Here is a 17,842-nt window from a genome sequence, read left to right on the forward strand (position 1 = left end):
GCATGGCAAGCACGTAGGTCAGGGTACGATTCTTCCGCAATGGGATGCCGTTTGTCTGCTGGTAGTGAGGTGTCGAGGGCCGGTAATGAGATGGCGTGGATGTATTAATCTAAGTCATCGTCCGTACTTCAAGTGCTTGCTGACGGAAGGGCATTGGTCTTAAAGTCTTAAATAATAAGCATTGGTCTTAAAGTTACCTCTCTCCTATGTGACAGAAAAATATTCCTGAAGCTGTAATTACTATCGAGTTATTGGACTGGTTGACCGCGTAGTCCGACCAATCGGCAAACAGAATTGTAGTCCGCAACAAACCTGAAGTAGGGGCCGTACAAGTATGGTCGAAACTTGTGGATGAGGAAGACGACCGCGAAGCATTCCAGCTCCGCTACGGTATACTTCCGCTGAGCCTTAGTAAAAGTACGGCTTGCGTGGGCAGCGACTTCCGGGTGTCCGCCGTGCATTTGTCACTGATCCAACGCTCAGACCACTAGCACCCGTATGAAGCTTAGTTGGGCTCTCAGAATCAAAGTGGCCCAAAACTGGAGCGGAGATGAGCAAAAATTTAGTTAGAGAGCATAGACTCACACTCACTAGTTCGTACAAACGATGTTTCCTTGTGAAGGAGCAACCTGAGTGGATCAGCTAGGCGAGCAAATTCTCAAACAAAATGGCCGAAGTACGAACATAGTCCCTGGAAGCTGCTGTGATCTTTCATCGTCTTCGGCCTGTTTGAAGTCACCTACTGCTGCAATCTTCTGGGGGTGTGTAGGGAAGCCTTTTTTTTGTAGATAATGAAACCAGAAACAACTGTTCGACGCATATCAAAGTGGAGAATTTAGAATCAGTCCAGCTCGCCGTATGCAGCCAAGAACAACTTCGAGCCATTGGTTATGCTTGTGAATTATCTTGCCATAAATTACAACGTCATCCAGGTACCGTATGCGTATTTGCCATCAAACTCCGCCCGACATCACGTCCATTACTCGTTCGAAAGTCACTGGGCTAATACACAAACCGAAAGGCATTACGTTAAACTCGGAGGGTTCATCGGCCTTTACAAAGGTGGTATTCTCCGTATGTGCTGGGTGCATCGGTATCTGCCAATAGTCTGCCAGCGGGTCACCAGAGAAGAAGTAAGAGGAATAATGTAAACAAGCTATTGTTTCGACTATATGTGCATGAAGATACACATCCTTTTTCGTCCTACATTTAGGCATCTATGGTCAGCGCAGAATTGCCATGGGTCATATTTCTTGACCAATATAAGTAGACCCGGCCACAGACTACTGGACTTCGGAGTGACGCCTTTTTGCAGCATGGTTACACTATTCGGCAGTCACTTTGCACTCGGCAGGAGAAGCGCAGTATGACTTCTGTCGTATAGGCGACCTTGTTTCAGTATTGTTGCGGTCGTATACGAAGAAGTGTCGTGGTGAATGTAGACCCTCTTTTTAATCGTAGAACACTGACACATAACAGCTAACAAGCTCCTCAAATACTTGCTGGATGGATTTATTATTAACGGTCCTAAATTTTGTAGTCACTGAGTAACTAGCTTGCGTTCGTAGAACTAGCAACGACATGAATGCTCAAATCAGCATTTCTGTCAAAGCGTCCTAGGCTTCAATCCAGCAGGAAAAAAAAGCTGACTTGGAGGACACATTCACAGTCCGCAGGTGAAATGAACCGTCTGCTACTTCGATAGGTGCCCGAGGGACAAGTACATTCTTCTTTAACATCTTGACGTGGTCCGCTTCAAATAATTCACAGCACCAACCAGCACGGACATGCTACGAGGTCACTGGAGTAAACATCACTGTCTGCGCAGGCAAAACCCCACATCGGTAAACAAGGAAAATACTTCTTGCCGGTCGGATGGAATGTCTTAAGCGCTGATGTTATGATATCGCTTCTGAGGAAAATTACACCAGCCCTGTAATCTAATGTCGCTTCATACGCCTGCAAAATGTAAATACCAAGAATTGTTTTTTGAAATGCTTTTTCATCAACGGTTATCAAACCAGAACATAATCACACATGTCGTGGCATTTCAAAAAAACTGCGAAGCGTGGTATTTCCTAACAAGGAAACATCACTTTGCTTCCTAGCAGATTCTGGAAAGAAACATCACGGAAACAAAAGCACGAGTATCTATCGAGCCACAAAAGCACCGACAAAATTGCACACTGCCAGGATGCAACCTGTTGCATGCGAGGCTCATATGCGTGATCTCTCGAAGCATGTTGTGGGCGACGGCGGCAATACCTAGCGATGGGTCCCTGGACCTCGCAGCCCACAGGTGGGTTGCGATTTTGTTGAGTTGTGCACAGATCTCCTAGGCGTATTGTAGGCAGGATACCCGCGCCAAGGCGGCCTGTCAACTTTCAAAATTCTCTTGTTTGACTGGATCGTGGTGCTCTGGAAATGGATGGCGTCGAAAACGTGGTGATCGCTGTAGGCAGTGTTGACTTGAATTACGTGGCGTGGCTGGGAATATGTTGACTATCAAAGACGCTGACACCTACCATAATCAATGAGATTAGGGATGCTGTTAAAGAAAGAAGATCGGGGCAGCCATGGCGTCGGTCTCAGTTCTTCACATTTGGTGCCGTGAAACTTGGCACTGCGGCGGGGACTGAGATCGAGACCGACAAGCCATGGACTGACGCAGCTGCAAGGGTGGGCTAGAGGTTCGCGAGGTGGGAGCCCTTTACCTTTACTTCGGCTCCATTTATACTTTGGCTTTCGGCACGACGCCCTAAGGTTCCCAAGGTGGAGGTGTCCGTGGAGTTACGCGAAGCCCATCCTGTCAGCCGAGCCCTCAGAGCAGTCAACATTATATCGGCCCGTCCACCAGACTTCCACTTCTACGATAACTTCGAGGCTCGCAGAGCCACGACGACAAATCTCTGCAGCTACCCCTGTCCTGTAGGCCCAGCCCTCGAAATAACCGAGTGTGCATGTGTCATGTGGTGCGCCTTCATCACAACAGCCACTCCGAGGTTTGGAAAACCGGAATGTTGAGGTCTGCTAAAGTGAGGCGCCCAGGCAGCCTTGCCCTTGAATCAACCAGCATCGTGCCAGCAATATTGGAGATGACAGAAACCACGCGGATTGCCCATGTCGGCTGTTCAGCGTCCAGCAAAGAGTAAAGATCGAATATCAGGATATTGAGCGACTACAATATCAGGATATTAAGCGAAATCGAATCGAGAATGAATTGGGCATCGGCAGACAGCAGTGCTTAAAGGGATCGCGGTAATGGGATCAGAAAGGCCAACGCACGAAAGCGCCATAAACAATGGCAGCAACAGCTAAAACAGGAATACTCTTACGGAAGTTTGAATATCCTCAGCCTATACTGATCGGACTGACTGAAATGCTCACAAAACATGACTGCTAGCGCGCGCCGTATAATAAAGTGCCAACGGCTGCGTAGCCCGTGCCACGTTTGACGGACCTTGATGGGAGGATGATGAAGGGCTCGTGTTACGGTCCAGTTGTTGATAAACAAGACATGTTGACGGAGTTTACCTAATTTTGCAAGAACAACCTGGAACTGCAATGTAAGCAACGAGCAGAAGTTTGACGCCTCAAAGTGGAAGAGTATTGGCAGCGTTTACTAGGCGATGCCTAGTCACGACCTCTGTCTGTCTTCTACCGAGGACACACGGCAGCCAGCTCGCAAGTGCAGACGCTTTCGACTTGAGCGACTTGGCGCAGCCGGGAATATTGTTGATTATAGAAGACGACGACGGTGCGTAGCGTTAAGATTGAGATAAGGGGTGCCATCAAAGGAGGAAGATTAGGGCAGCCATGACGTCGGTCGCTGTTCTTCACAGGCACTTCGTGGCCAGGCTACCGGCGCCTCCAAGTTAGCCCCCATCAAAGGCGCATTGGTGACTCACGCTGTTGGCACCTGCGCCTTGAAAATGAGCCAGTTCATCTTCGATAAGAGTATTACAAGAATGTGATATCTCAGGTATCTTATGCTATGTACATGTACGTATTTAATACTGCTTCTTTGCTTTGGACAATGAAGTTTTTTTTTACGTTGCGTTATCATTTTGGTGAGTGCAGTATGTGACCCACTCTGCAGTTGACTGTCATTTCTGTGCGACATGTTTTATGGTTGCTTCTCTTACTGCAGACTAGACATAAGCACTCAATCAAGCTGCTGTTTAGCATATTTTAAGCGCTTGCGTACATGTCCCCTCTGAGAAATCGGCGAGATTATGTGTGTCGCCGCGAGGGAAGCGAATGCTCGAGGTGAAGAGAATCGTGTGCCTGGGTAAGTACGGAGGAGCGCTCATCGAATGTGATTTGCTCATTTTGGCCTGTGCGCGCTGACATCATGGTTGTTAATTTAGTTAGTCAGTGAATGTTTGCTGGTTTACCCGGCCGATAAAACTACTAGCCGTACTTTTTATAGCTGCCTATTACTTTGCTATCGCAATCGATGCTTCGCCTTTTCGGCTAAACTGAGACTTACTTTCCGTCTCATTTGTATGAAGAGTGAAAATTCCTAATAAAGTGAAAATAAAATTGAAATTAAATTGAACTTATAATGATGTCGTTCTAAAAATGTAGTTAATAATTAATAAGGTAGTGAGTGAAGTTTAGATTGTTTTACTGCAGAGCTATTATATATTTGTGTTTCTCCTCCCTTTAGCTTTGCTTGTCGAAGAGCAACCACACTGGGGTGCAGTATGGAGTAGCGGCCTACAACCTCGAGAAGGACGACACCGAGAACGCTTGTGGACAAGGCAGCTTCGCTAGGTTGCGCACCCTAAGGAAGTTGGTCGACTTCTTCAAGGACTCCTTTTCCTCAGCCAAGCTTCTTGAGGAATGTGAGTGTGAAGTCGAACGGGTCAAAGGCTCTTCCTGTTTAGGCATCTAGTGTGCATTGGGTGAAGCATGATTACACACGCAAGGGCACGACGGATCCGTAAGTGTTCGCTGTTCAGGAGAGAGAGGGGGAAGGAGAGAAGGGATGTTGGGCCTCATCATATTGAAACATTCCTCCCACGGTGGATACCATAATTATTGCATTGCAAAGGGAGCCGTCCAGCGCTCAGCTGGCCGCTTAGTTTTGGTAGTTCCGGAACACGCCGAGTGTTAAGGCCGAACAATGGCCATGTTTATATTGCGGGCTTGTGCTAAATGGTATGGCCTGGCTGTCGAACCGCTCTGTCCTGTGCTCTTTGCTCGCTAGTTCTGTGTTGCGCTGTTCCTGTTTTTATTGTAAGATGAACCAACCAGCACCATTGAACACACTGCGAACCAAAATGTTTTCAGGTTCGATTTGGTTTCAGGTCCAGGCTTCTTCATATTTTGCGGGTCGGTTTAGGTTATGCTTTGGAGAAAATGAATGTAATGGTTTGAACCGGTTCATACGGGTTTATAACAGTCCGTAATTACGGAAAATCCTAAGGTTCAGGAAACAACGCTTTCCAGCCTCAATTGCAAATTTATTTGAGTTAGGAATAGTTTATTTCTACGCTTACATATCTCGGACCGATCTACGAGGTCTCTCTCAAAAATTGATGCAGTGAGTCGTCAAAAAAGTGGGCAAACTGAAAGCACACCAAAATAGTAAAAATATACGTTTGATGGTAGCAGTGGCAACGGTATCAAAAGCAGGAAAGGTAAGAGACCAAAATCAAATAAACAATCAATTTAATCGCAGCCTCCCTGCCGTAAGTGCGAGAGGTCATGTTCTTGACGACAAGCGCAGAGTTTTCAAAAAAATTATGAGCGTTTATGGTACTTTGACAAAAATGTCACGCTTTGCACCAAAGGCTTTCATAAGCTTCCTTAACTGGCACGGTTGTGACGTATTGTGAAAGTTACATTCGCAAATATTATTTAGAAAAGATGGGTGAATGCGGACTTTCCGTGAGACAACATGCAGGCATGAGATTCGAGGGCCTTGGTAGCGTTTTCTCCAACGTCGACGTTGTTTGTGAATCTACCAGCAATAATATTTGCTACAGATACTGCCATTGAACGAGCATATCTGTGAGGTCCGTTTATAATTTCATGTAGTGAGTCAGCCAGGTGGGACGCGGCTCCCTCCGCTGAAGAAAAGACAGTCTGACCTCTAGTACAAGCCGGACTACTGTATGTCGAGGCAGAATTTTTTGCGTGCGATTTTTGTGCTACAAATTTTTAGCCTTCTTCGAAATGTAGATCAACGAGCAGACGGTACAAAATACCAATCACAAATTCTTGGTCAAACTGGGCAAGCATGGTGCAGAAATTAATTAAACGTTCCAGGAGGTCTATTCAAAGAATGTACTAAAGAAATCCTTTCAAGTGGGTCAGGCGCTCTTGCGCACGGTGCGAGGACCCCACGTACTATTCAAGTTCAGGAGGACCCTCCACCTCGAGTGCAGATGGAACCTTCAATATTGTGCGTTGTCTCAGGTTCTGTGACCACCGCATGACTGTTAAAAGGATATCAGAAGTACCTGCTTTGGGAAAATGGTCTGTTGAACAAATTTTGAATGAGGTACGTGCGCTTGTGTCCTAGTGGTTAGTTCTTAAGTGACAATTTAAAATAGGAACGGTTTCCACCATGATGGTACCCAAACTAACAACTTCAGAGCGAAAGTTGCTATGAAATCACTGTTGCATCGATTGGAAAGCGTCAGACGATAGGGTTGATTTTTTGCAAATAGTCGTCCATGGTAACGAAACTTAAACTAGTACGAAATAAAGCCGAAGTAGCAGAACACGGAGCAGAAAAAAGCAGATGAATCAATACCAAAAAGAAACGAGAGAGAACAAAGCAAAAATCAAAGTAATGTTGATCGCGTTTTCTTTTTTTCTTTTTTGACGTCAATGAAGTTGTGCACCACAAATCTGTACCTCGTCACCCTTATGGTCGTTTTAAAGCTGTCGTCACACACACGAACGCTCGCGTGACGGACAAATACCTACTCGATTTACATGAACGCTTTGGTTCACTTGGTAACGCATCGCGGAACCCGGAGCAATGATGTCTACGCAGCTACCTGCGAAACGCTTCGCGTAGCATTGATTGCCACAGTGCGTGAGACCTATCATATGTTCATATCATATCATATTAGACTTATCAGTGCGTGAGAACATGTGTTTTTTTCTGCAGAAGTGTTGTATTTAACGCGACGATAACATTAGCAGCCTTCAGTCAATTTTGTAGCTTGCGGCTTAGTTGATGCAGATCAATTATTTTATGGCCATAGTGCACGGTACCAAAAAAACGGGGGAGTTCACACTCGGTCGAGCGAGGGTTGTAACAGCGAAGCTGGTTGATTTGGGTCACCCCCGGTCGAAGCTCGAGCTCGGCGTCACTCGTACTCGACCTCCCGCGCTGCAGGGTCCTGGCGTAATCGTCGATGCTTCGCAGAGATCCTGGCTCTCTCTCGACTGGCGTAATTCTGGGTCTTCGCGTAGACACCGCCTCTTGGCTTCGGCCTCTCTGGCCAAGTAGGTCGGATCCGCCTGTCGTTGCCGTTGTTTCTCCCGCATCGCCGCAAGTCTAGCTTCGCGATGCGCAGTCTCGTCATCGGCAGTACGAACTTTCCACGGCCGCCCCATGGCGTCAACTGACCGGGCGCCGCCGAGCACACGCTTTCGTGTCCTTTGCAAAGTAAAGCGCATGCGCATTTCTAACCGTTTTCACAGCGCAGGCGCAGATCTCGGCGCGGTGGCGAGACCGGCGGTGCGCAGTGTCCCCGTCGGTGGGCGTCGGTGGAGTTTTGTAAGGCGCCGTCCATTTTACTCCGAGCAAGAACAGCTTCGCTGTTAAAAAGCAGCTACTGCGGGTTCGTTTCTCCTAGTTGCCTTAACACGAAGTTACATCAACCAGCACCGATGGCCTGGCACCATTCCGAGTACCTGCATGTACAAAGTAGCGCAAGCTTCCACCACGCTGAATATTCTGTGTTCCAAAGAAAAATATTTACTTCTTTGTGGCGTACGCATCTGGTCTGTAGGTTCAACGGTAGGCTTTCTTTTTGTCTTTATTTCATTTGTAATTTCCACGCGAAGCATTGTCGCGTCCCACGTGAGGCCTGGTAGCACCGAAAAGAACATCAGGAGTTTCAGTGCTGTAACTTCCTCGGCAGTAGTTGGATTACAACTGTAGCTCAGCCGATCACCTACAGCATCAGAACAGAACGAAAAGTTGAAGCCCAATTCTTTTCCTGGAGCAGAATTCGCTAGCAGATGTAAAGAACCCACATTCTTTATCGCATAAATGGCAGCCTTGGTTGCACAAGAAATCAACATAAGCAGTGTCATAACTGCATTGATGTGATTTGAAGGTATTCGAGTCTTGCATCTGCAAGGCGCGGGGTCGTTTCCAGCCTATGTGGGAGGCTTGGAGTTTTTTGTCCAACGTCCTCCCTGTGACATGACCTAGCAGAGCGTCCATAGTCCCTTCTGAACTGTGCGTTTGTCGAACAGCTAGGTTCGGAACGGTTTCTTCAATAAGTACCGGTTCAGGTTCGGTTCCAACAAGGCGAAAAAAATAACGATTCAGTTCAGTTCCGGTTGAGCTGAATATAGTCGTTCAGCACTGGTTTTCGGTTCAGTTCCGGTTCGATTTGATAACCTGATTATGACCATGAGTAATTTAGACCTGCTGTGATATTGTGCTGGCGGGTTGCAACATGTTAAACTCTTTAAAGGCTTCTTACGGTCGGCATAGTATCTTTCGCTAAGAATCGCTGCGTTATTTTTTTTTGCCCAAAAATATTTTTTACTTTGAAAGAACGTTCTTGACGACTTCAGCTTCTTTAGATCTCCAGCTTTCGGAGCAAATGCAGGAACGTTCAAAAAATTATATACGGCCATCAGTCCTAAGCTTGAGGTAATGCTGTCGCATGGTCACATATATGCTGACTGGTGCCTTTTGCTTTATATTTGTGCGTAGATGGGCACGCTCATTTCTGCGGCATTTATAGAACTTTAATGAAGGTGCGCTGTTTAGGTACCAGCAAAAGCTAATTGAATTTTAAAAAGCGGGTACAGTAATTAGTTTGTTGCACGGAACATTCACCTAGTTTTGGTACTATTTTGATGAGGTATGGGCTGCCCATTTGCATTTTTTTTTTACACTTGCAGCTTACTGGTGCATTGTGACTAAGTTTGGGTCAATCGTATTCTCACGGCGCTGTTTTGAATAATTGGCACTTAAGTAGTTTCATTCGAGACCTCGTTTTTTGGCAGCACACATTCTCCATTTATTGCTCTTCGGTACTGCCAGAAAAGAAAAAAAAGCAACACTTATTCGTCAGCTGACATGTCGACCATACCAAAACGAAGGTGCACGCGCTATCTTGAAACTGCGCGCCTCATATGTTTGTGTGTGACTTCTTATACAATAACTCGCCGAAACTTTGCGTTGCTGCGTAAGTTTCCTTTCAAATATTTGATCTGACTGTATAGATTTACCTTGTGTCGTTTCAGGTCTCGAAAAATCATTCCCCACAACAGTGAAAGGTAAGCTCTCAATTGATAACCAAACGCTTAGTAGCCATGCAATCATGCTTTTTAAGTGCGCGTGCGCAGGAAAGTTGAAAACACGTTTTCTCTTCTGATTTTATAACATCAGTGGAAACCTATTTCACAAGCTTTATGCCAATTTAGCATGTAGGTGTGTAATGTATCGCTGCAGAACAACGGTCCTGTAGATCAAAGGCACATTTTAATGTCTACGTGAAGCGAAGCCTTCGTAAAGCGGTTAATAAACGCTACGTTTGTCCATTTAATTCCTACGTCATTCCAGGGCACTCCATGGCGCACTCCCTTGAACTCTCGCGCACCCGTGCACGCGATTAGCAATTCTTACATTGCAGAGTATTTTTTTTTATATTCTTCTTATTTACTTTATCGCTATCTTCTTGGCCAACCTTCTATAGGGGCTTTGTGTTATAGTGTGGAAATAATCATGCTCATGAAAACTTGATGACTATGTCGACGAAGCAGGTGGCGTAGGCACGGTAGAAGTATACGTGCGGTTGTGGCCTAACGGTCAAAGCATCGGAATGCTATGCTGGGGCAGGCCGAGGCTCCATCCCAGCATAGAGCAAGTACTTCAAGTTTTTTTTTTTTCTTTTTAAGTGTGCCCCTCTCCTCAAGACACCAGCAGCAGCAGCGCGCCAAGCCACGCTCAGAAAAAAAATCCGGGATGGTTTGCAAAAAAAAAAAATCGTCTCTCTAAAAAGTACTCAGTTCTCCTTACGAAGTTCGATTCACTTCCAACGTACCTGGAAAACGAATTGTGTTGAAAATCGTTCAGTAATGAGCAGTTCCGTAGCATGCATTCTTTCATAAATGTTTGCCTTTTCGAGACGCAACTCACATTTAACCACAGTGCACCTTCAAATATTATAGGTAAATATTCACATAGGGTATGTACTTATAGCAGTATTTTTCTGCGTTTATCATATGTGCTCACAACTATATGGCGAAATGGTTCAGACGTGAAGCGCTCCGCTTGATGGATTGCATCGCGAGCATTTGATGACATTGGAAAACGTAGATGAATATCGTGATAAGGGATGTACTGATAACAAATTTCTTTCTGCTCTCGTCGTATGAACGTTAGCACGTAATCCATCCTTAGGAAGCATTAATGGTCGCTATGTCGTGACACGCAATTGCTGAAGTTAAGACGCAGTGCGTAGGAACGTCATACGGATATGAGCAGACGGGCACAGGGCTGACTTGCAACTTTTATTGGACAATGGAAGGTTTTATGCACGCTGTACATACCAACAGTGCGTGATATAGCACGCTATGGCTCTGACGTGCTGATGTAATTATGATAGAATACGCTGCGCTCTTTCTTTAAAAAGAGAGAGAGAGAATGCCTTGCTAGGCAGCGCAGTTCTTGTCCATTTCATGTTCCTGCTCTGTACGTCTAATTTATGAGTCACCAACCCGTCCGGTGCATCACTCTGTATTACGGAAGCAGCACCAACACTTTAAAAAAATTCGATCAACCACTGCGTCTTCATGCTCCGTCTACGTCTCGGTAGCCAGTTCTTGTGGTTCGCGCCAGTTCTGTGCTGGCCGCCTGCCATATGTTCGAGGTTCTCAGTTGCCGAAATCAGCGCCGCGCTAATTCGATAGTTATACGCATTACTTCAAAGAATGCAAGAACTTTCGCGTAAATGGTGTAATGTCATGTGCGATAATGGCGCACAGCTCCATTCTTTATCTTTTCGTGCTGCGCGCAGAAACTTGAGATAAAACGGACACAAATCGAGACGCACACAGGCGCTTGCGTGTGTCTCGACTTCTGTTTTGTCTCAACATTCGGCGCTATGCATCAGAAAATATGTCGCACCAACAAAGCGCAAGCAAAGCATCGGTGCCCTTGCGAAGTGCATTCTCGAGCCCTTGCCGGATTTCATGCTGCAGTGCCCCCGCCACCGATGCCGTTGATCTGCACCGTGGGCGATGGACTCAAGCCCTCCATGATTTTTCCTGAAGACGGCCTCTGCGACTACACCTTCTTCGACTCGCTCGAGAAACAGCGAGGTGCGACCCTGGCCGGTCCGTACACGGACGCCTTGAAACGCTTCCTTGATGCCTCATCGAAAAGCGTCAGAACGCAATACGGAGCAGGATTTGACTACGTGTGAGTGCCCATTTGTGACGTATTCGCACTTACCTCCGTCGGGGAATGAGAGCGGGTTCTGAAGAGCGATATTTCGGGAACCCTTGGGATTTCTTAGCGCGAGTTTATGAGTTGAAAGCATCGTAGCGCATAAGGCACCGTTGCCTAAACAGTAAAAATATAAAGACACCACAGTACGCCACTTCGACTGAACAACTGCGGAAAATACAAATCCTTTAAGAAAGCGCTTCCTGGGGCGAGGATTTCTGTTACGGTCGCAATTTTTTGCAAGGAAGATCTGACATGCAAAAATACAACAGTCCAAAGACCTGAGTATAAGCGACTCTAATCAAATGTTATATTCGATTTGGTCTCTTAGATAAACATGGCTTCCTCTGATGTTTCGCCAATGTCCAAGCGTGGCATAAGTCTGCAAGTTAGGCCTCTATGCCGTATCTTCTAAGTGTGCTGCCGGAAGTATCTCGCCTGCGTTGCTCGACTCAAAAGTGGTCGTCAAGTAATTTCGCACCGAACTTCACAACCCTACAAGTGTGAATTAGGCCCGAAGATCCGTACGGTGCCTCTAACAACTAAGGTTGTAGCCGATACAAGGAAAAACATTCGATGTGTTCCAGAAAACACCACGAGGGATGTTTTCATAGTTTTCGCTCGTCTTTTGTCATTCACATGCAGGAAATAAAAAGTTAACCCGTCGCTACGAAAATTCCGACGAGAAAGCATTGCGCATCCGCACGGCACATCCGTCTCTCGCGTCGGCTTGCATGAAGAAAATTTTTTAAGCCATAAGTTAACGGATTGGTCACGAATGTATGTTGTTTCAGCCCGTTTGGCGAACTTCCGCTTCAGTTACTTGGCGAACTGCTTTGTCTTGACCTCAGATACATTTCTTTTTTTTTCAAATAACCGTGAGGATAGAGCCAGCGCTCTCGGTGAAGCATTTTACGTGAACATTACTTTTTACTTTATTTATTTGCATCCGTATTTACTCTGCGCGCAGTGGCATCAGGTGCATCACTTCCCAATGAGAAAGCGAAATGTAGCTAAATAAATTGTTTTTCACGCCGATTCAAGTTCTAAGGATACAGCGTACGAATAATGAAGCCCTAATGGCTATCACGAAATGAAAAATCCCTGAAGCGCCGCTCCACGTACTAACTGTTTTTAAGCTACTTACTGTAACATTGGATGGGCAGTGTGGGAAGCCCAGTTTTTCTTAGTAAATGTGAAAGGACCAATACAAAGTAGTTTATTAATGTGACCTCACAGGCTTGCATCACAAACATTATAAATTACTTGACGAAAACTCTTTTTTTCATAAAGGGGCTCAAATATTCCAAATTGCGAACACGATTCGAATACTTCTTGCAGTTAGATTCGTGTTCGATTTGCGCTTTACTTCTGATTGATCACTACAAAATTTTTATGATTAGCAACTTTCATTCCCTCACCAGACGTGTTCACAATATGTGGCGTCACAGCAAGGTGGTACAGGAACAGGGTATTTTGGGACTTGCAGCCCCCAGCTATCAGTGATAGTCATAGTTTCAGAACCCAAATTTACAAGTTCTGATGAGATTCAGAAAATATTCGTTAGTTTGCTTCCTTTCGAAGCGGCGGAGCTCTTCTGGACTGCTCTATTGCTCTACTAGGTTTTTAGCTCTACTAGGCTTTTTGCGCTGCCCAATAGGGCAGCGCAAAAGTGCTTGCAGATCCGATCCATTTTCACAAAACGCAGTTCCACAGTTAGGTTTAGGAAGTTACACAAATCGTTACACAAGTTGTCTAGCATGCGCTTTACCTCATACAAATTCAGAAAGAAGCATTTTGTCCCAGCCTTGTACCAACTCGGATGTTGCTCTTCTCGCGTAAAGGAATAGCCGGCGTGTCAAGGACCTTCTCTCCATGCGAGACACGATCTCTCACCTTGACAGCCTCTGGAATCGGGGCGTGTCCCACTACGGTGTGGTGAACACACAGGTGTACAGTTTTGGCAGTGAGAAACTGGATGAACTTCTGGCGATCCTGGAGGTAAGTGCAGTCAGATATAATCTATCGAGGCGACGTATGTCCGTGTCGGCATATAAATCATCTGTGGTGCCCTAGTTTGAGTTATTTCCACAAGCTCGTTTTCTTTAAATAAAGTGTTCGAAGTAAGAAAACAACCCTGTATACAGCAGCAAGTAATGGCAGAAAAGTAGACAAGCTTTATGGTAACTGTAGTGCACTACTTCTCAATCCTAGACTAGGTTTTGTGTGAATGCGAAGGAACAATACGTTTGTTAATAATAATATAGATTATGCGTAAGGTTACGATGTACCACGCAAATCATAGAGCGCGTCTTGTAAGTTTATGAACGATTTCATGAGAGATAAGAACGTAGCCCCATCGCCCAAAGCGTATGATTTAAGAATTGTAAGGGAAATGTTAATAAATCTATGGTGGAACAATAGTAAAAGACATCTTGAACGTCTGTGGTGTTGAGGTTTGCAAACGGAGAGTGATAAGTTCAGCAACATTTAAGCCGATGAAATATGTCGTAATTAGGCTTTCTCAGTACAAACCATGGATTGAAGGACCGATATCCCACAGAGAGAATGTCACGTGCCTCCACCTGCTTGGAATGACATGGGTCACGACTTTGTAGCAATGCCTTTTCCCGACGCTAATGTTCGGCACTTATCGCGCTCGTTAGTGGTCAAAAAACGCTGCGTCCGAACGTGAAAAGTGCGGAAGGTATAATCATAGGGAAAAGGCATCGCTACAATATCGCGGCCACGTCTTGAAATCAATCCGTATGTGCACGCAAAACTTCTTCCGTCTACGTATACCTTATTTTTCACATCCTGAGAATTTATTAGCTTTGATGACATGTGCCCCCCCCCCCATCTGCCACGATACTCACTGTCTCAGGCACTGTCACAAATCATGGACGAGAAAAGCAGAGTGGTACGCCCAAGCTACACCATCCTGGCAACTCCTGTAATGCCGGGACCATGGACTGAAGTGGTCACCGATCGCTTCAAGTAAGCAAGCTTCTACGCGTGCCTTAATTTATTGCGAATCATTCGTTAGCCTCGTTCCAGGCACTTGTGCCGTGAATAGGGCAGGTTCCTGTATCGCCTCGCTTCGGACCTCTTCAATGAAAATAATTCGTGGCAGACGGCGGAATCAAACTTCTGACTTCTGGCACTGAAACGCGATGCTAGGATCGCAGCCATATTGCCCTCATGCCAAAGCCAGTTATCTCTTTCAGACGTTTGGCGCGTGCGTAACATTTATCGCAATCTTCCCTCGTGACCGATATGAAATTGAGGTGTTGTGTAAGTCATTACCGAATTTGGGATCGGCCCGCATTACCCGGTCCCTTCAACGTAGCAGCGTGTATAGGCTGTAGCACTCGACGCTACGTAGAAGCTGTCAGACATCGTGTCGTTTTTATGATTGTCCAAGGCCGAAAACTTCTTAATGCGAAGCATTCTTTGCCTTATTCTTGGCGCTTTGCGCTGTAGTTTCATGTCGCTGCTGGCTTTGATAAAACAGAAATAATGTGTGCTCGATAGGAAACTTAACCTCTGCCGCCGAGTGCAGAAGCCCGGTGTCCTAAAGAGTGCGCCACGATCGCACGCTTACTTCTCTAGTTCCAAAGCCAGCCAGCTCTTTAAAACACTCGACGCGGGCGCCTCGTGCAACCTTCTCGTTTTCTTTCCTTGTGCCAGCTCACGCTTTGAGGCGTTGTGATAGACGGCACTAGAGAGTTTTAGTATAGCGTAAAACCGTTGCGTTAGCGTTAGCGTGCGACGCAACGCTAACGCAAAGAAAGACTGCACTGCGCGGCACAAGGTAGTGTTTTAGAATAACGGAACGGAGAAAAGCGTTAACGATAACGCAAACAAATACAGCGCCATCTAGATGTAAAGACACAAAGTACTGGAAAGCCAAATCCACACGAAATGTCGAGCTTATCCAATGCCGAATCCGCAAGTGTGTCCCTAAGTCAAGCTTATCGGAAGCCACAGTCGCTGCGTTAATTACGCATGTAGATGTTTGGTTTGAGCGTTGTTTTGTCGAGAGTCGCGAAACATACCGATTAATCTTGGCATGCTGCGATCGAGTGTTCTGTGGGACCCATATTACGTGTCCTTTTTAAGTTGGGATGACATAGACACCCTCATGCTTCGGGAATGAGAGCGACCGCGCAGGTTCTACGTGTCCTCAAGATCCACTCAACGTCGAAGCTATACCGGAGGGGACGTTTCGCCGGCAATTTCTCTTCCAGAAAGTGGATTTCCCACTTCTTTCCAATTTTTTGCAACGGACGCCCACCTTGACGTCCATCCGTATGGGTTCAAGGCAAAAACCTCCTTCACGAGGTTCATATCGTCGTCGTTGGTAAAACGCACACGCATTGTGGCCACAGCACCGACCACACTACTCTGTTTTGCCACGGAAAACATGACATGCATCGGTTCCACATGCGGCTTTACACCAAGCGAACGAGCGAAATACACTTGGGCGCCATCTCGAGGCGGATACAGCAAACACATTTAGCAAACCCATAGAGTTGTTCTACTAACTCTATGAGCAAACCCTCTCGTTAAGCCTACTGCGCCGCTAATCGAGAACGTATATCGTAAACAACGCCCATTTGTCACCTGTGCACCGCTGCCGAAGCATCATCACACAAATCTAAGGCGAACACGAGCATTATTGGGGAAGGATAGAGCCTAGCAGTGCAGGCAGACGGCTCGATAGATCCGAAGCGGGCTGCTCTCACTTCGACTGGCGCCGCCATCTTGCCGTACGTAAGGCTCCCCTTGCGTGCGTTAGCGTTCAACGCTAAATCCTGAAAATAGCGTACGTACGTAAGAGCTCCAGCAGCGTTTGCGTATAGCGCATGCGCAGTGTGGTGCACGCAACGCTAACGCTAACTCTTTGCGTTTGCTGCTTTACGCTATACTAAAACTCTCTAGTAGAGAGTTTTAGTATAGCGTAAACTGTCTCCGGGACCGGTCCATTTTCCCATTAGTTCCCTCAGGACAGCTTAAACTACGTAGAAACGCTGCGTCGTTTTACCTACTTCATGATCGCCGAAGGTAAACATGATTTAACAATTCTTCGTTGGCGTGCAAATGCCAACGTCACTTCTTAAAAAAAAAACGTAGAAAACATTACATAGTCATAGGTACGTATCGTATGAATGTATAGCACCTAGTCGCTGATGACGTCACAATCTGTGTTTCTCTCGGTTACCCTCGTCCACTGCATATGTAGAACCAAACAAGCGCCATTTCTTAAGCTCGCATCGAATGGCCGGCATGGAAATTATGCCATTTGCTCAATTCGATTTTCTTCAGCATGGTCGCCATTGTGCTGCCGTCAGACACACCTAGGCTCGCGACCCATACACGCACAGCTACGCAATTTAAATGCACACAGTCCACGTGATATCGCTTTGCGAAACCCCGAACAACGCAGGATAGCAGGCACCTGCAAAACGCTTCGTATAGCATTGATTCTTACAGTGCCTAGGATCTGCCCAGTTTTGTTTCCCTGTAATAGAAATCCCATCGTCGTTTTTTTGAAACGACTACGTAATGTATGCCATGTGGGCTATATTAGTAGGCCACATGGCATACACATAGGTACGTGCGATTGTACAACACCTTGTCACTAAAACTATGTAGAATCTGACCATTCTTAAACACACTTGCGTCGAACGGCCGAAGAGGAAATAATGCCATCGCCGTTATACAATCGTCGTCTTGCTGCCGTTCAGACACAATTGGTGGATTTACATAAATACCTTGGTCCATCTCGTAACGCTTTGCAAAACACCAAACAGTCTTACGAAGCTATGACATAAAAATATTCCTAATTCATTGTATTCCTTGTTCTGCAACAAGCCCTCCTCGAATGGTCAAAACTTTGTCGGGCTATCGCCACTTCGCCTTTCACACGACGTCACGAAAACCGCGAAAAATCCCTGTCTGATATGGCGTGTGCGCAATGATTATGCATGATTAGAACGAACAAAAAATGATAATTTATGATTCCACACCTTCTTCGCCATCGGCCCTCCGCGATTTTTGAAACCTTTCGAGATACGCCCAAATCGCCTTTCTGTCACGCGATGTCACAAAATCGCTGACACTCACCGCATCGAAAGGAACAAAATAAATCTGCCTACCGATCGCATTAGCACT

The 17,842-nt window shown here is 46.1% G+C and overlaps 1 protein-coding gene across 7 annotated transcripts in view; it reads left to right on the forward strand.

Annotated features, from left to right (window-relative positions):
• The window catches only part of LOC135913307 (uncharacterized), a 568,389-nt gene that overhangs the window by 503,949 nt on the left and 46,598 nt on the right, over nucleotides 1-17,842 (forward strand). For all 7 annotated transcript variants that reach the window (XM_070541258.1, XM_065445900.2, XM_065445902.2 and 4 more), the window contains 5 exons: nucleotides 4,673-4,850; nucleotides 9,460-9,492; nucleotides 11,419-11,638; nucleotides 13,510-13,666; nucleotides 14,550-14,662. In XM_070541258.1, the coding sequence (XP_070397359.1) occupies nucleotides 4,673-4,850; nucleotides 9,460-9,492; nucleotides 11,419-11,638; nucleotides 13,510-13,666; nucleotides 14,550-14,662 (701 nt within the window). The remainder of the gene's footprint in view (nucleotides 1-4,672; nucleotides 4,851-9,459; nucleotides 9,493-11,418; nucleotides 11,639-13,509; nucleotides 13,667-14,549; nucleotides 14,663-17,842) is intronic.

Source organism: Dermacentor albipictus, chromosome 6 (genome assembly GCF_038994185.2).
Source record: "Dermacentor albipictus isolate Rhodes 1998 colony chromosome 6, USDA_Dalb.pri_finalv2, whole genome shotgun sequence".
Lineage (NCBI taxonomy): Eukaryota > Metazoa > Arthropoda > Arachnida > Ixodida > Ixodidae > Dermacentor > Dermacentor albipictus.